The sequence below is a fragment of the Colletotrichum lupini genome, chromosome 7, assembly GCF_023278565.1.
Source record: "Colletotrichum lupini chromosome 7, complete sequence".
Taxonomy (NCBI): domain Eukaryota; kingdom Fungi; phylum Ascomycota; class Sordariomycetes; order Glomerellales; family Glomerellaceae; genus Colletotrichum; species Colletotrichum lupini.
Genome location: NC_064680.1, coordinates 455,087 through 472,963, shown reverse-complemented (window position 1 = coordinate 472,963; position 17,877 = coordinate 455,087). Strand labels below are relative to the sequence as shown.

Genomic DNA, 17,877 nt, shown 5'->3' with positions numbered 1-17,877 from the left:
TGGTCAGTCGGGCAGTGCCGGCCTCGCTCGCATCCTCTTCTAACCACATCCCCAAACACGAAGTGAAGTCATGACTTTGCCTAATTAACCCCCCGTCGCGAGTCATTGGACAGGCTGACAATTCGACGTCCGGTCAGACCTCTTCAGAGGATTTAGCCTGCCTTTATCCGCTCCGCTACCCGACATGGGAACAATTTAGTGTCCGTCCAAAGGTGTGGACGCACCCAGTGAGCAACGAGCTGCCCCTGAGGCGCCCGAGCGGCATCAGATTCGCCGACAGGTAGCGTCCGAATTTCTCTGTGGCTAGAACTCGCTGTCTCTCACCCTCCCTCTCATGTCTGTACTGTCTGTCTTTCTGTGTCTGCTCATCTCTCGAACGAAAATGGCCAAAGGGTGGTGGGGGGCTTCACAGGCGAGGGACCCCCTTTTGGCATGTCGCTGATCGCAAGTTTCCCATCCCCGCACTGACAGGGCCTAAAATGTGATAAAGCTCCTAAAGAGTGGTCCTTTCATCGGGGAGGTCTTCCCGATTCATCGCCCCCAACGCGACCCTACCAACTCGGCCGTACGACGCCCTTTCGGCTTAGCTTCCAGCCATTCTAGGTATTGTATTCGCTGCTTGCTCTTTCTTCCGCAAGAAGCTCTAGCTGATCCAAGAGGGTTTGGTAGATCTTCAGTGACAATCTCACACAAGTTACATAATAGTAAGAAGTACGGGAGGGCGTTCGGCGCCGGCCTACACAGCCACTACCATTGTACGGCTCTACTAAACGACTTAGAGTGTTTCTAGACGCATTGACAGTCCTTCTTCTGGTCCAAACTATCGTCGGCCAGGGTTCATGCAGAAGCGTGTGTCAGGAAAAGCCCACCCGCCATGTGGGTTCCCCTTGCACCATGCTTCACGTACTTCGTACCTTCTTTTTTTCTCCTTCCTGCAGCGGGCTGCAGTTCTGACCCCTCGGTGGACTAGCCCGCTTTTGCTCTTTTCGCCCGGAAGTCTGCCGCGTCGACGCAGAGACAAGCGCAGGTATCTGTGGGTGTGGTGGGTGTGTCACTGTGGGTTGGCCATGGTGAAAGATGGGCTCGCGCACTCGCGCGATAGAGGTCTTGGCCACCGGGTGGGATTCGAGGAACTGTGAGTGGGAGAGGGGAAGGGGTCCAATGCTGCCCACTGCGTAGCCTTCTTAATTCGTTCCAGTCTCTTTTTCTCATAGAAGGAGGTAGGTCGGATAAAGGGCCTTGCTTCATATTAAAGAAGACCGGCGGGTCGCACAAACATCCTGGAGAATGGAGATGCCCTTTTCCTTCCCCCTTCGCTTCTTCGATTGCTACTGGCTTTTTCCTGGGTTTAATTACTTGTTTCCCTTCATGATTCCCCCCAGGGTATCTAGGAGATGACCACATATCCGAGGCGGTATGGCCGGCGCTCGCTATTACTGCTCCTACTGTGGTGTATTGCTTCGGTAGTTGAGGCTCAGAGCGTCGCCGGCCTGCTCACACAAATCCCTAATTGCGCAGTAAGTCAACACCAACGTCAAGTTTCTGTCGTTTGCTCAACTCTGTTGTTTGCTTTTTGTACTTGCATGCCCTTGCATTCCCGGCATGGGGCCTTGTCAAATATTCTCCGGGCCGTATGGAGTACAGTAGGGCTGACTTGTCATGTTTGTTGCGATAACTTCCATGCATTACACAAGGTCTACAAGAGGGCAACTGCAGCTTGGCATCGGTTGCGATTGTGACCGAATGTCTCTGTCCCAATATCAAACTGCAGTCAGATTTGTCAACGTGTGTGCAACTCAAATGTCACCTCGAAGACCAAGCTCGTAGGTTTTCTGCAAGTATCGACACGATATTCGCATACTGATGACTGCCAGGCGCCGCCAAGCTCGAGACAAGTCTTTGCGATGCGTATCCCAAAGAGTCTAGGAGTAATGAAGTCAAGACTATCGCCATCGCGCTGTCAGTCATCACATTTCCCGTTGTTGCGTTGCGGTGCATATCAAGATGGAAGATCACCAACAAGTTGTGGTGGGATGACTGGACAGCCATCTTCGCAACAGTGAGTGAACTCTTCGCAACACCAAAGACGAAAGCTGACGAGAAATCAGATGTTGCTAGCCGGCTTGGCCGGCATCGAAATTGCGAGTGCCGACCTAGGATTCGGAACTCACTACTGGAACATTGAACTCGATGCTGGAACGAAACTACTCAAGCTTTTCTACGCCGTTCAGCAACTCTACATCATGATTCAAGTCTTCGCCAAAATCTCGATCCTGTTGTTCTTCTCCCGAATTTTCCCGGCAAAGTGGTTCCAGCTCACCGTCCGCTACTTTATCATGTTTTTGCTGCTCCACGGGCTGATATTCCTTCTGGTTATCGTGTTCCAATGCACGCCAGTCTCTTCGGTCTGGGACAGAAGCAACCCGAACCGGACATGCCTCAACGTGACCGCCATTGGATACGCCGGAGCAGTCTTCAGTATTGTGGAAGACTTGGTGATCTTGGTTCTGCCTATCCCCGAGTTGGTGAAGCTCCAGCTCAATATAAGGAAGAAAATTGCGCTGGGCTTCATGTTCAGCCTTGGCTCGTTGTAAGTATTTCTTTACAGTCATATTGGTCTGTCGTTATCGACGGTTGTGACTAACATAGTTCGCAGTGCCTGTATCACAACTATGGTTCGTTTGAAATATCTCGTCATGTTCTCGAGCACTTTCGATACTACGTGGGACAACGTCGACATTGTCATATGGTCCATCATCGAGGAATTCTGCGCCATCCTCTGCGCAAGTCTTCCAGCACTCCGGCCTTTGCTTCAAAAGGTCCCGCAACTCTTCTCCAGCAACAAGACCAACACCAAAGATCAAAGCTTAGGGACGGTAAACTCAAGACGCTCTATGCTCAATATTGGAAAGGACAAGTTCCACGAAATTCCCGAGACGCCGTCAATGGCTTCAGAACTACCACCCACACCAATCGATCTTGCAGACGAGATGGCGGCAAAGGCCGACGGGAAGCGTCAAGTCCTCATCACTAAGGATGTCAAGGTCAACGTAGCCAATTTTGAGCTGCAAAATGTCAAGTCTGGCAGGAAATGGCAAAAGAACGAAAATGGGAGGTTCTAATTGGCCAAGGAGGCAGATAGGAAGAGAGTCGAAAGTATTCAGCGTTATGGATAAACGTTTTTTTGTATTACATTGGCATTAAAGCGACGGCGAACTTGGAAACTTGATTTGGGAGCGGCGGAATACCAATACCCAGAATACCATTTTGTTTCAGCAAGGGCATAGAACACGATCAAACTTGGGATGTGTGTATAATGGAACGAGTAATGAGCAGATCAGCCGTCGCGCGCTTTGTCCAACTCCTGCGTCTCTCGTGTCTCTGCCTTCTGCTCCTCCGTAACCAAGTCCCAGTCCTCATCCAACTGCCGACGATATTCTGCCGCTGCCAAGCCAGTGGTGACCACCAGATCGAGGTCGAGATCTGCGAGAGCGGCATGCAGCTCGAACCCGGGCCCCCGCCCGGCCTTGCTCATCGTGTTTGTATGACTTGCAGGTGCAGGTCGGCTCCCGCCTTCTCCACTCCCTCTCGAACTGTGTCCTTCTTCTTCTCCTCTGGGGCCAGCATTCACCACGTGCAGCCTCGGACGGAAAAAAGCTAGAGTTTTGCCGTTGAAATCGATGAGCTTCATGCCTTTGCCGTGCTTGCCCAGATCCTCCCACATCATCTCGCCCACGCCCAGGAAGCGGAAGCTGAGAGTACTAGACAGGGGGTGCTTGCGTGCCACCTTGAACTTGACACCTCGGACGGTAGCCTCTACCCTCGAGGGTAGAGTGCGGAGTTTGACAGCGGCGATGGGGCGGTGTTCTGCGGAGATGGCGTCGCAGTTTACTCGCCGGATTTCCATTTTGGTCATTTTGGTGTTATGACTGATTGTGTATACTGGGATGAGACACTCTTTGTGTTTGAGTAAGTTGACAACGATAGCATCCTCGTTGCCTCTACTGAGGACAAGGATGTGTCGCGGCTCTGGTGGGATTTCCATAAGGTATGTGAGGAACTAGCTCAGAAGAGACGAGTAGGGCTGGTAAATTCTCAGGTTTCCTACATTAATATCAAGTTTCATCTGCTGGGAAGACGATGAGGAAATGTATTCCGCGGGTTTCTTGTATGTTCGTTGACGTATGCCAAAGTTTCCCAAGGTTACTCAGCAAGACTATCTATGGGCGGCATCCCACGGTGCTCTGAAAGTACATAGACCGAAGACGGGATGGAGAAGGCCATAGAAGGTGGTTCATCTATGAATCTCGGGCGCAATGGTGAGACGGATGGGCGAACCAAAGTGTCAGATCCATGAGGGGAGCTGAAGCTGCCACACTTGGCATCTAAAGCCAAGCCTAAGGCGCCCGTCTCCTATCGCTCGATGCGCCGCGGCGGCTATGCTGTGTACCTTGCTCCGATGACGTATGCCTCAATATTCCTCTTGTAGAAGCTGATGTGCCGACGACGGGAAAATCCCCAGTATCCCACACACGGCCAAGCTCGGGCATTTTGGCAGCGATTTAAGGTTTCGGCGAGGGCGGGGTGGAGTCGCTTTGCAGTTCACCGTCAGGGACAAGCCGCGATGCCGGTTCTACCGGGGGAGGGAATCTCGATACGACGGGCGCATCCGCGTGTGACCGGAGACTTAATCAATCTTGCTCCTCTCCAAAGCTTGACTGACATATGGCTGGGTATCAGAAAGGGGCGTGTCTAGCCGAGAACAGCCCATTGTCGCGTGTTACTGCAAGGAACGCATGGTTTGGTTAATCAATGGTTCCGCCGAAGGAACTCTCTTCCTCGATCGTGATCGAACACATGTCGAACCTGCTGAAGCTTTGGAAGATAGTGTAGAGGTGTCAAAATGGACATATGAATGAAGGAAAGAAAGAGAGAGAATGTGGTCAAGTCCCACATTAGCCATCAAAGTTGCATCAATGAAGAGTATGCACATAAGAAATAAATGCAACACTCATCTGGCCATTCGGAAAGGCAAGCAGTAAATGCATCTATGCATCTAAGCAGCTATGACGATGGTGGGGCTAATTCCATAACAGCCTGGAAGGAGCTCCCCGAGGTGGTTCCTTCCTGCAGCAATGGCACCGTGCTTTTGGGGAGGTACCTTCCGTCAGCAGCAGGAGCAGCAGGAGCAGCAGCAGCAGTGACAGGAGCAACGTGGACGGGCAACCGGGAAGCTTTGCCTGCACCCAACGACCATCACCACCCGATATCACGATCCTTTGACAAACTTGGGCGTGCGGCTCTTCACACCACATCCTTGTCAAAACACAATTCAAAGCTGCGACACCGACACCCGGTCTCATGAATCTTTGACGCAAACCTCCCCCACCGGCCATGAATTGACCTGCAAGTCAAGATGCCTCCCCCCGAGTCCCGCCCCCTCCTTATTCCTCAAAACCGCAAGCTTCGTCATCTTCGAGGCATCTACCTGCGAAACCTGAGCTTCATTCGCCCTCGAGGCCACACCATTGATGATACTGCTCTGAACAAGACATCCTCGAAGCTCGAATCTCTTCGCGACACTCCTCAGCTCCAACATGCTCTCTCCAGCGACAATCTGCGACCCAAAGCGCTGCGCCGCCGCAGCACTGCTCTGGCCCAAGCTACACCAATCACGAGACAGCGCATGCTACAGTTGACCATCGACGGTAGGGCCGCCGATGTCTTCTTCTCGCTGCATTGCGAAGGCGAAGATGAGCCAGTCTATATCAGTGAAATGCAGGAGCATGCGACGGTATGTCAAATTCCAATCCTTGTGTTCCACAGCCGGACTGACAAGGCGACCAACAGAACTTCAACTTTCAATTCTTCGATCTCAACCACCATGGCCCCTCTGTCACCCGCTCCCCGGTGATGACGATCAAGATCTGGGCGAAGCGAACAGCATGGACTTTGCTGCTTCAAGATACAATCGATCTCCGAAGTCTCCATTTCATCGGCAGCCTCCAGAATCGCAAATTCCCGCCCAACGGCCTCATCTTCCATCTTGCCGACGGTATATACTCGCTCGATGTCCCGGCCAAGCCCACGCACCCGAAGGAGCTGCCACCCCTCCAGACATCTTCTTACAACGCTTTGATGAAGCTCGCGACTCTGGACAACTCTATCCAGGACGCCATTGCGACACAGGAGCAGCTCACATCCCAGATCAACGACATCCTAGATGAGACCGCGCACAACGAGACACCAGCCGCCGAGGAGAAGGTGAAGCTGGCCAACAAATACGTGGCCCAAGAGCTGCGATCCTTGAAGGCAGCCGAAAAGCGGCGAGAGGAGCTACGCGAGTCTCTCAAGTCGCGTCGAGAGGCGATTGCCCAAGGCCGCGCCCTCCAAGATAAGCTGGCAAAGGATATTGTCGACGCCACAGAGCACCTATCGGCATCTAAAGAAGTTCTTGCCAAGACCAAGGAGACGATTCGCGGCCAGCGACGCCGCATTTGCGCAGACCTCGGCAACATCTACCAGATCACGCCCTGCCCCACGAGTGCTCCCCTCTCTTTCCAGATCGCGGGCCTGCCCCTTCCAAATACAAGCTACGACAGCGCCACTTCACGCGGCCCCGATGACGACCTTCTCTCCGCCGCTCTGGGCCATGTTGCTGCTCTCACCAATGCGCTGCAATACTACCTCTCTGTGCCGCTTCCATACCCAATCACGCCTTTTGGCTCACGGTCCCATATTCGCGACGATATATCTCTGCTTACCGACCTGAACTCGGTGCAGGCGGCTCGACAGCGCGATTTCCCCCTGCACCTCCCGCGAGGTGGGTCGACCGCGGCCCAGTATCGCTTCGACTACGGTTGGTTCATTCTCAACAAAAATATTGAGGCACTCTGTGCCAACCAAGGGTTGAAAGTCGTCGACATACGTCATACGTTGCCCAACCTCAAGTATCTCCTGTACGTGTGCAGTGCCGGCACCGAAGAAGTTCCCGAGCGTAAGCGAGGCGGCTTCCGTGGTCTCTGGGCGGGACGGTTTAAAGGTCGCATCCCTTCCTCGGTGGCAGGCGTTGGCGATGAAGACTCGAGCAGCGTCGGCGGCAGTCGCCGTGGCAGCACCGACAGCGAGGTGCTCAGCCGGCAGCGTGATGAGCTTAGGAAGGCCATGACCGTTCGTGACGGTGCGAATTCCCCTGTCGACTACAACTTCACTCACGGGAATGGTGGGTCTGCGGGCCTCCCATTCGATGATTTCAAAGTGTCGCTGAGAACCAAGGGCATGAGAGAAAACGCTGGGAACTGATGGCAGCCGTTGCCAGAAAATTCAGGATGGTTCAACGTTGGTCGAATTACGTGGTTTCATTGTTTGAGATACCCCGGCGATTCGTCGCCGCCATAATAAAATTGCTAATGCTGGAATCAATCGTATCGAACAACATTCGGTGGGAATCGTCTCCATGCCCCCAATGCCCCAACTGGAAAAAAGTACATGTAGCAACACCGTGAACAACATGCGTATAAATACGCCACATGCTCCCCTCAACGCCGTGAAACACTAAATAACACAACCCGACACCATCCTTCCGTCATGGCAATTACAGAGACCGCCAGAGACGACCGAGCTGCCACTAACGCTCCGTCGGCACAAACTTGACGCTCTTCCTCCTCTCGCGCTCGCCGGGTCCAGTCCTGCTCCCCGGGCTTGAACTCAGTATCCCTGACGTAGGCGTACCGTTCGCCAACGCCTCGCGAACGCTCTCCACCGCACGACTCTGCGGCACTTCGACGCTGTCGCCGCGGACATTGGGCGGGATCACAGGACTCCGTCCCCCTTCGGCTTTACCCCCTCCACCGACGCCGCCAACCAAGCCGCCCCCGCCGATGCGTACTTTCTCGACAGCTGCACGACCAAGCTCGTCTGAGCGCGTCGTCGACTTCTCATCCCGCCATTTGCCGGGAAGACACGCGTGTCCGCAACCGTCGAGGGGACAACACCCGTCGCTGAGCTCGTAGCTGCCGTCGTCCGAGGGCGCGTGCCAATCTTGAAGACAGGTCGCGTGACCGCCGTGGGCGCAGCCGGGACAGTACCACCATATGCTCATCACCGGGTCGGTTGGTGCCGGGGCGGCGGAGACGCCTTCGGCGAGGGAGAGCATCGTGGCTGTGGTCTCGCGGTGGCCGCATACGGCGCAAGGGGCCATTGTTGTTCGGCAGCGGTCGCATTTCCACAGGGCCCTGGAGCCGAGAGACGGGTCCAGCTCTCGCGGCTTGTGGCAGCTAGGACAGATGAAACCGCCCTTGACGCCTTGTTGAGCGGGGCCGAAAATGGATGTGTAGTTTTCGCCCCAATCTGGAATACCTTCTGGCCAGCCCTTGATACAGAGCTTTCGGAGGAGGGCAGCTTCGATGAAGAGCTTCATTCCTGTCAGGCGTGAGTGGTGTTGCCGGAGGATGGAGGATGCGCGATGGGGATCGATAACGGATTCGGGCACGAGAGGCTTCAGCAGTAGGACCATGGCGGAGGCGTTGAGTGCTGATGTCCGTGTTTCAAAATCCAGAGTGCGAGACAGGAGGGTGTACGGGTTCAGCGGCGGTGAGCAGTCCTCCTCTGGGTTTGATGATAAAGGATGTGGGTATGATGGGTCTCCCGACCATGGGAGGTAGTCAGACTCGAGAATATTCGGTGTTGTGTCGTGTTGAGGGGCTGTGGCGATCCTCGGAGGGCTCGACGCAGCAACACCGACGTGAAGAGGTGCATGGTCTTCGTAGGTCGCAGGTAGTGATCCCAGCTGTGAATGTGTCGACGGTTCATCCGTAGCTGTATCAGAAGCCACGGTCGTCTGAGAAATCATAAAGATTTCTTCTGGAGATTCTTTGGGCATACTCTCGCCAGGACCATGCAGCGACGCCAGGGCACCATGTTCTGGAGAGTCCTCGATTTCTTTGCCACGGATGCGGCTTTCATATTCGCCCTGCTCTTTAGCATTCCTTTGATGTGCAAGCTGAGCGGGATAGCTAGTGATGGAGTGAGCCGACGCTGATGTACCCCCTTCGGAGGATGATGCCAGCCCAGAAGTCTGTCGGCTGCTCTCGGACATGGAAAACATTTGAGAAAAGCCATCAGAGTCATGTCGCAACGGGCGTCGACTATTCGGCGTGCGGGGGCCATAGTCCAAGGGCTTCTGCTCCTTTTTCTTTGGCTCGGGCACATCTATCGCTTGAGACAGTGCGTCAGTATCATAGAAGTCGTATCCCTCTGTGATGGAGGCCTGCGTCTGATCGCTTTCATGACTTGTAGTAGACAAAGGAACCGAGTCCAGCCGTCTCCTTGGACTTATGTTGAACGTACTGTGGGCAGCGGGGGGCAAAGCAAAGCTATCCAACTCTTTGACCGGCGGCAGCTGAGCTTCCTCAAACTGGTCCGCATTTTCCTCGTTGATGGCCCTCGCAATTGGGGTTGCAACGTTGGATGTGCTTTCAATCTCTTCGGAGAGCAAGGACCGTGGCCCCAAAGACTTGCTGTCTATGCCATTGGATGTAAGAGCTGACGGCCGTCGAGGGGTTTCTTCCCCATTCATCTCCACAACAACATCCAATGCTCTCGGTACCCTGAGCTTGGGTACATCTTTGCCTTTGGAAATGGACCGCCTCTTCTGGAATCGCCCAAGTCGCGTCTCGAGGTGGAATTGCGCTCTTCTGCTCAACAAGAGGTTCATTGAGTAAGCCAGAATCCGCCATGTCTGTGCTAGGCGGAACAGATTGACGTGTTCTGCAGCGCATGCGTATTTCTCCATAATGCCAGAGATTCTTTGCGCTAGTGGTTTCGCTCCATCGACAAACGGGAGGTCTTTGTCCAGAGTCTCAAGATAGTAGCTGGAAAGGTATTGATAAACATCGACTCTTGCTGCTGCAGGCACATGACCAACAGCCATAGACTGCTGAGTCTTGTAAGTGCCTGTGACTTTGATGGCTTGCTCAAGACCCAGAACGAGATCGTCGCCTAGGCCTGGCCCTGATGGAGGGGTGGTGCTGAGGACGGGGATGGAGCGCAGACTGTGCCTGCGTTTCCTGCTCCCTCGCCGACGAGGCCCTAAAAAGCTGCCGACGACATCTTCTTCAGAATCACTGCGACTGATGCTCAGCATCGGTGTCGTCGGACTTGAGCTGTAGGATGTTCGTGGAGGCACGACGCTTGGCTGATGATGGACGATGGGAGGTCGTGGGCGGTCATGTAGTCGCTCGTCGAGGAACATGACGGCATCGCCTCTAGCAGATAGTGCCATCGTCGACACAGATTGCCTATCGAGGACTTTCGGGGCAAATGCTACATCGCATTGGTTGAAAAAGCCGTCGTGGCCGACGGTCCAGAGAAGGTCCTGGTTCTGCCACAACAGACCTGAGGGGGAGATCTCGAAGCGCTCAATCTCCTTGTATGGCATGGATGGCCTGGCCAAGTCCCAAATGTGTACGGCGTTGATACCGTATCGCTTGTGGCTGCCGTCGTCGTAAGAGACAGCAACCTGAGCGGCGCGTTTTCCCTGAGCGCTGGCAGACCAAAGACCAGGCCGCCACGCCACCGCAGATACAGAGGAGGGTGTGTAGATGACCCATCGAGGCTTTTGACGTTTATCAGCATTCTTGGACATATCCCATACAGCGCATTTGCTGTCCCAGCCGCCGCTGATCAGATGGTTGCCATCCGGATGCCACGAGATGGAGGCGCAGGCCTTGTCATGCGCAGGGATCTTGAGCAATGGCTGAGCAATCTTGCGTACGTCCCACTTGAGCACGACGCCAGACTCGGTGCCACAGGCAAAGTAGAAGCCATCTTTGGGTGACCATTTGACCTGCCGGACTCCGTCCGCATTGCACTTGTATGCCCCTCGAGGGCTGTAGGTGAGCCCCCCTGACCTGCTTTGTACTGGCGCGCGAATGTCGAAATACCGCACCAGACCATCCTGACTCCCGGAGAGTAAGGTGGTTTGCCTATGAGGGTTGATGTCGAGACTGTTGACCTGTCGCGAATCCTCCCTCGTCTGAACGAACTCGAGCGCAGCGCCGCCGGTCGCAATCCTCGAAAGGTCGTAGGAGAAGATCTTGCCGTTGGCACAGGCAGTGAAGATGGTGGCGTCGCCATGCCATTTGACGTCTCGAATGGAGAGTTGGTCTGCCGTCAGAGAGCTCGATGCGCCCTTGCTCGAGGCGGAGTTGATAGCGGCGCGGAGGTCGGTGCCTTCGCTGACGGACAGGCCGTCGAAGAGGATAGTCTTGAGAACATGTCTACCGGCGATGACAGCAGCTCGGTGATCGGTGGAGGTATCGAGGCATAGAATGGGGGCGCCGGCAGGGTAGACGACGTTCTGAGAGGCACTGGGTCTGTAGGAGGCCTGGTATTGCGGCGCACTGGTGATGCCGATGGAGTGGGTGTCGGTGCTTCTTTCGGCAGTTACTTTGCCGAGGAGTTTTCTCATGATCTTGTTTTCGCGGCTATACATGGAGCTCGCACGGCGCCATTGGCAGCGCCGTTATAATGTGGTCGGTATGCCGAGGGCTTATTCGGGTGGTGAATGTGATGCGATGGTAATGAGTCGAGTCGCACCTCCCGTAGAAGCGGCGACAGCGACTGGCAGGTAATCGGGCACTTTGGTACCTACCTTAGGTGCGAAGCTCGGCGCGTCCAAGCTCAACCGAAGTCGTCGATAAGAAGATTACGATAAGAGGGGTGAGATTTATCGATAAGATCAGATAAGTATTCATGGTGGGGTCTCCTTTTGCCTCCAGCTTCCATTGCTCTCCTTTGGTTCATCATCATCCAAAACTCCATTATCAACTATCGCCTCTTTGGCTTCTAGCCCTGCGCCCTATTCCTATGAAAAACGTACAGTCACATACTTCGACAGGAAAGACCTATTGCCGGCCATGACTATGCAATGACCACTGGTACAAACGAGACAGTGGCTGGCTTGCTTGCGAACTCGCTCACCAGACCCCACCACTCGGATCGAATTACATCTAGACAATGACATGATTTCCTCGATTCCCGGAACTTCGCCTTCTTCGAACCAATGTATAGTCTCGAAAATTCATTTGCGATATCTCTAGAGCGATTCTTCGTATCAAGTCATCCGCCATCAATCTCATAATTCATCGTCTTGGCCACAAGTCGCCCAGAGGAGTCGATCTGCCCTCAACGTTCCATGTTGCCAACGTCCCTTGCACAGGGAAGTCTCTCGATAACAGCCGCGATGCAACATCGTACAGCCCACGCTACTTTAAATACGGGAACGCCAGACACTACTACTGAGTCACCCGCGATTGCTGTCGTCGCCGCCAACTATTAGGTGGGTTGAGAATCAGGCAAGTCACCTCATCATGTAGCTGCCAGCTGTCTCGTCATGCTCTCCGAGGCCTCATTCTTTTGGACTTCTCGACTCTCCCCCTCGGAGCTCTCGCTGGCTGGAATGTCCTGGTTCTCCCCGCCTCTCTTGCCCGCCGCCGTTCTCCCCTGTCAAGCGTCAGCAAAGTGTATGATCAAGGACGATTGTCAGATTCTACATACAAAAGCTGGTACAGCTCTTCAGTCTCCAGGTCTGATATGGCTGAGTCCGAACCACGACGTTCATATCCCACCTCGATGGGCCCTTGTGGTACGGATACTCCGGGCGACGGCACTGCAGGTGCTGCAGGGATATCGACTTCCCTATGACTGCTGACCTCGGAAGATGTGGGCGAATTCGAAGTCAATACCGCATTTTCCGATAACCTGGGCACACTCAATTCCAAGCCTGGGTCTTGCTCGTTGTTTTTCGAAGCAAGTTCCCACATCTGATACGCTAGTACTTCGTGGGGGTGGACTGAGGACAAGTAATGCGTCAATGGCTGCTCCGCTTTGGCATCTTCGGTGCCTTCGGTAGTCCCGAAAGGCGACGTGCGACGCTCGATCTGTTCATACACTCCAGGTACTCTTCTCTTCCCAAGAATTACCGATCCGCAGTCGGAAGCGTTCGCGTCGCGCCCGTCATCGTTGTCGGGAGGCAGCCATAGCGCCCGTCTCTCATGCGATTGAGGGCATGCCAAGTACGATTCCAACGGCCCAGCGGTTGGTGGTGTTTTTGACGCCAAGCTACCAGACGATGAAGCCTCAGGCGTTGCTGGAGTTCCAGGCCGCGACCGCGCTGCTCGTACTGTCTCGTCATGTTGAAAGTGTATACTCTTTGCAGTGCTTCCATTGACATCCACGATAGACTCAGGAGATGGGGCGGATGACCGACGAAAAGCTTGTTTTGGGAGCTCAATCTTTGGGCTGTTTTCGATTAGAACACATTTCTCGTTTCGCCGAGCAGAGAGAACGTTACCGGAACACACTGTTCTCCTCTATCCTCGGTTCTAAGCTGATGCTGGATCCGCCGGGTGATCTCGATCCATCGCGACAGAAGCCAAGTACGTTGACCTCCGGGCTCATGCCGATACCATGATATTCGATGTTCTCCAAGTCGGGATAGGAACCGAAATTCGTTATGGTCATCCTGCAGGACGAAAACACCACACTACCAAGGCGTATGGCTTCTCTCTTCGCCAGTTGAGTTCGAATCAGCAATGATCGATGGTGCTAGCAGCCAGCTTTGGGTAAGGGAGTGAGTAGGGCAGGAAAAGCAAAGATTGCACAGAATAAGTCCTCAAACTGGAGGACAAAAAGTAGTACTATCCTCTGATCTTCTCTTTCGGACTCTCGCGTACGCCAACACAGGACGAGAAAGTCCCAAGCTGGCGGCGCAGCAAGGCGACCACTATCACGCTTTGAGAAATCCCGAATCCAGAGCGTTGGGTTCCGGCCCGCGTGAAAGTCTGCACATTGGCGAGACAGGGAACGGTCACACTTTTAACTGACCACCTTCATCGTCCCAGGCCGAAGCCTTTTCTGCAGACGGACGCTCCTACAATCCCTGGACAAGACAAAAAGGTCTGGCGACAGGATGGTGATACGACCACTCGTTGATTATGGTGGGGTTGTGCAGGGTTCCCGACAGAATGGCACACCAATTCCTGAGAGATCCTGAGCGGCAATAAACAGCCACTCTTCCCCGTGGCTCCCACCGCGGAAGCTCGGCGGGGAGACGCCAACAGGGCTTGATCGGGGGGGCCCTGGTTGTCATTCTTTCTTTTTTGTCATGGCACCCAATCCCCAACTTCATTTCAAGAAGCAGCTGCCTCGTCTGAGAGGGTGCCGTTTGGCTGGAAATTGCACCGGTGGTATGGATAGATGCGCTGCAACCCTCTTCCCCTTGCTTGCCAACGGGGTTTGCTCTGCCCATCCATTTTCTGCATGTCTCTGTCTGCAAGTTTCTACGGAGGTGTGGGAGGACTCATGGATGGGCTGATGGGCGTGTAGTTTGACGATGATTGGCATGCACAGCTCACCACATGAGTGAAAAAAGCAAATCTTGCTCATTGCTGCTAGGTTGGCTCTGTCTGTTAATGAGCGAAAGCGGACTCGAACGTTGCATTGAAGACTATCATTTGCCCATCCGGGAGAGACTTGCATCCATCACAAAAGCACAGAGCCGAGCGTATTACTGAATTATTGAAGACTTAATCTCTGTGTTGCAGACTTGCATACACGTCAGCGGCATTCTCATCCGGATATAAGACTTCGGGATTTGAACATTCTCTCAATTCTCAAGTTCCTCAATTGCTGCCACCTCGTATCATCTCACCTTTTATGGTTCCGTTTGTCTTTCCCGTCAAAGTTTTGACTTCGACTCGGCATTCATCCCCATGCAGGGAGGCGTTGTTAATGGGCTGGGATTGGCAAGAGATTCGTCAGTTGTTCAGGGGCAGCCCGGACGTCCCGTCGCGCCCGCTCCTCCTTACCATTCTGCTGGGTCGTCCCCGCCGTCAACTCGTGTGTTGGCAGATTGTGCGGCCCTGGCGAACCATCACATCTTTCGAACATTTTCTATCAACTTCATCCTCCTCCCTTACTCTCGGGACCAGACTGCAGATCTAAATGATACATCATTCATGCTGTGGATCTGCAAAGCCAGGTCTCGACGAATTGCGTTCTCGACGCTACGATTTCGGTCTATGTGTAAGTTTCCTCATGCTTGGCGCTGCTCATCCCTCATGTTTCTTCGACCTCCTTCGCATGTAGTACCCAGTCACAGTCGCAATGCCAACTGGTCTGCGAAATCGTTAGCAAAGACGCCGCAGCCTGTCTGGCTCACGTACCCAACTCACAGCAACAACACCCGGAACACGCCCACCGCCATGCCCATCCTCAGTCCAGTCCAGCACTCCGCCGACTGCTCACCGTATTCATTGCAGAGAGCCTTGTCTAGATTGGCCTTCATCGCAAAAATGAGATATGATCCCGTCGCGGTGGCGTTGAGACAGAGGAGGGCGGCAAACCCAACAGAGAGAGCCATCCCAAACCAAGAGCACGCCACCAAGGTGACGATGATCCAAGCGCCAACCTCGACGCACATGGATATCAGCGATATCATGCTGCGTGTCTTTGTGTCAGTGTTACCGAGTCGACTGGCTTACAAGAACGACGAGCGAGATGGGCAGAAACTCACGAGACAAAGTTGGCCCTCTGGACCTGTCCCGGAAACTTCTTGACTCGTTGAAGGCTCTGTGAGGAGATGACAATTGCAATGACCTCGAAGATGATGAGGACTACATGTCCCGTGAAGATTACCGCTCCACCATTCTCTGGCTTGGACCACCCCCGTGATGACGGCGTCCTCACGCGGGACCTTACTGGCGGATGAGGCCTGCTCGATGCACCATTTGTGCTGTCCCTAAAAGTCTTGAGCGAGCTAAACTTGCCGGTCCAACTCCGAGTCTTATCGGCGTTGGCGTTATGATCTGTCCAAGGTTGTTGCGGTATTGGCGACGGGGGCGGAAATCCGGACCCATTGGTTCCATGGGCCCTCCGTTGTGACTGGTGAGCGCTGGCGGACCTGACCTGCGCCTCCGGATCACTATCGTCAACCATTCTGATGGATGTCGATGCGGCTTGCTTTTCTCTCGATTGAGTCGTTGTTTGAGAGAAATCCGGAGTCTCGTGAAACCCACTCGGGCTAAGGTATGAGCTTATGAGTCTCGAGTGAGCACTTTTTCACTTCTTTCTGAGGCGCTTCATCAGGCACCCGGCGCAAAGTGAGGCGAAGGCCTCCCTCAGCCGCCAAGCACGATTCTGCCTCGTTGATCGGCAAACCCGCCAGACTAACTCATTCAGCCCAGCTACGGAGCCGATTAGCCGACTCACAGTAAGCTTAAGGCTTCGCTCCATGCTTTTGATAAGTCTTCGATGTTCGATGTGGACCAATCTGCCTACTCAGTGAGGCGCAACCGCATCTCAAGTCACCATCATGATGATGCAACATCGACCACCACGGGTCAGACTCAAACGTCGCATTTGATGAGTTGCCGAGTCAAGCTTATGTACGAAGTTTGAGGACTACCTAAGGAGTGCCGTGTTATTCACGTATCCCCTCTTCAACCTTTCAGAACATCCAGCGGAAACCTGGTCGCAATTTCCTGATACCCAGCCACATTCGGATGCAAATGATCACCACCATCAAACTGCGCCTTCAGCTTATCCCCATCACCAATAAACCCCGCAAAGTCCACGACATGATCAAATGTCCCACTCTCCAGAATCCACTTATTCACCCTCACACGCGTCCGCTCCCTCTCCGCGTTCGAGTACGCCTGCCCGCTCCCCGCAAACGGCGTGATGGTCGCCCCGACGGTAGCTAGCCCGGCCTTCTTGCAGTCGGCCACGATCTTCTGGTACGCGGCGATGAGCCCGTCGCCGATGCGCTGCTGGGAGCCCGTATCGGTACCGCCGCCGCCGATATCGTTTACGCCTTCAAAGATGAGAACGCGGGAGACGCCTTGCTGGGTGAGCGCGTCGCGGGAGTAGCGGGTTAGGAGGGTGGGGCCGAGGCCGCCGCTGAGGACTGCGTTGCCGCCGGCTGCTTGGTTTGCGATGGCGAGGTTTGTTATTTCCTCCTTTTGCAGGCGTGCTAGAAGAAGGTCGGGCCAGCTGTGAAGATATCAGTTGATTGAGATTGTCATGAGACGGCCGTGGCTAACCGGTTGTTCTTGTCATCGTCGCTCCCACGTCCATCCGAGATGCTATCTCCAAGAACAATCATCGCAGACGTATTCCTGGGAGCCCACGCTTCCACAGCACTAGCAAAATACCAGTGCTTTGTGCTAGCACCTCCGATAGACGATGTATTCACCTGATTTCCAGTCTGCATCCATGACGTCGTGCGACTGCCGGGGTGTCCCGTGATACGAGTCCCAGACTGGCCTTGCTGGGAGTACAGACTCAGCGCGATGTTTGCCTGCGGTTGCACCTTAAAGTCTATCGGGTCAGAGTAAACGACCGCGCCTTGCTTGATAATCACAGACGGAGACCCGGAGAAAGTGAGTCCCTTGGCGGTGGCAGGATCAATTCCAGATACGCCTGCGGCTCCGCCGAGTGGAAAGGCGACGGAGCCTGCTGTGATGGGCAGATCTGAACCCCCAAAGGTGTTTGTAAGCTGGAAACGGATGCGTGATGCGCCGATAGAAGCGTGGAAGGTCTGACGAAGCGTCGCGTTGCGGAACTGAACACTTCCTCCATTCTACGAGAGTCATATTAGTACAGGCACGGTGTAGGGAAAGAAGGCAGCATACGTATGGTGAAGGTGGAAGATTACTCTGTTCCACCTCTTGGGTCATAGACGTCCATGTCACGACCCAGTGATTGTCGTCTTGTTGTTCGTAGAGGTTATCGTCAATTGGGATGGCGAGGGCGAGCGTTGCCCAGAGAAACAGCAGGTATGCCAGCATTACGAAAACCCGCAATGCAAACTCA

General features: G+C 54.2%; 7 protein-coding genes across 7 annotated transcripts; 3 read left to right on the top strand and 4 right to left on the bottom strand.

The window, feature by feature from the left end:
* Positions 1-1,633: 1,633 nt before the first annotated feature.
* CLUP02_13186 (uncharacterized protein) lies at positions 1,634-3,122 on the top strand (the record flags this gene model as incomplete). Its single annotated transcript, XM_049292130.1, has 4 exons — positions 1,634-1,661; positions 1,875-2,059; positions 2,109-2,590; positions 2,657-3,122. The coding sequence occupies 4 exons, from the start codon at positions 1,634-1,636 to the stop codon at positions 3,120-3,122; spliced, it is 1,161 nt and encodes a 386-aa protein (XP_049149276.1).
* A 215-nt stretch (positions 3,123-3,337) lies between these two features.
* Positions 3,338-4,045, bottom strand: CLUP02_13185 (uncharacterized protein; the record flags this gene model as incomplete). Its single annotated transcript, XM_049292129.1, has 1 exon — positions 3,338-4,045. One exon carries the CDS (start codon positions 4,043-4,045, stop codon positions 3,338-3,340), a length of 708 nt encoding a protein of 235 aa, XP_049149275.1.
* A 1,868-nt stretch (positions 4,046-5,913) lies between these two features.
* CLUP02_13184 (UV radiation resistance-associated protein) lies at positions 5,914-7,302 on the top strand (the record flags this gene model as incomplete). The annotated part of the gene is made up of 1 exon (XM_049292128.1): positions 5,914-7,302. One exon carries the CDS (start codon positions 5,914-5,916, stop codon positions 7,300-7,302), a length of 1,389 nt encoding a protein of 462 aa, XP_049149274.1.
* Positions 7,303-7,627: 325 nt separating this feature from the next.
* CLUP02_13183 (WD domain-containing protein) lies at positions 7,628-11,494 on the bottom strand (the record flags this gene model as incomplete). The annotated part of the gene is made up of 1 exon (XM_049292127.1): positions 7,628-11,494. The coding sequence occupies one exon, from the start codon at positions 11,492-11,494 to the stop codon at positions 7,628-7,630; it is 3,867 nt and encodes a 1,288-aa protein (XP_049149273.1).
* An 82-nt stretch (positions 11,495-11,576) lies between these two features.
* On the top strand, positions 11,577-12,340 carry CLUP02_13182 (uncharacterized protein; the record flags this gene model as incomplete). The annotated part of the gene is made up of 6 exons (XM_049292126.1): positions 11,577-11,629; positions 11,682-11,721; positions 11,781-11,882; positions 11,955-12,066; positions 12,121-12,198; positions 12,261-12,340. The coding sequence occupies 6 exons, from the start codon at positions 11,577-11,579 to the stop codon at positions 12,338-12,340; spliced, it is 465 nt and encodes a 154-aa protein (XP_049149272.1).
* A 29-nt stretch (positions 12,341-12,369) lies between these two features.
* On the bottom strand, positions 12,370-13,524 carry CLUP02_13181 (uncharacterized protein; the record flags this gene model as incomplete). The annotated part of the gene is made up of 3 exons (XM_049292125.1): positions 12,370-12,499; positions 12,559-13,302; positions 13,355-13,524. 3 exons carry the CDS (start codon positions 13,522-13,524, stop codon positions 12,370-12,372), a joined length of 1,044 nt encoding a protein of 347 aa, XP_049149271.1.
* Positions 13,525-15,232: 1,708 nt separating this feature from the next.
* CLUP02_13180 (uncharacterized protein) lies at positions 15,233-17,852 on the bottom strand (the record flags this gene model as incomplete). The annotated part of the gene is made up of 5 exons (XM_049292124.1): positions 15,233-15,503; positions 15,578-16,000; positions 16,672-17,055; positions 17,106-17,644; positions 17,697-17,852. 5 exons carry the CDS (start codon positions 17,850-17,852, stop codon positions 15,233-15,235), a joined length of 1,773 nt encoding a protein of 590 aa, XP_049149270.1.
* Between the last annotated feature and the right edge of the window lie 25 nt (positions 17,853-17,877).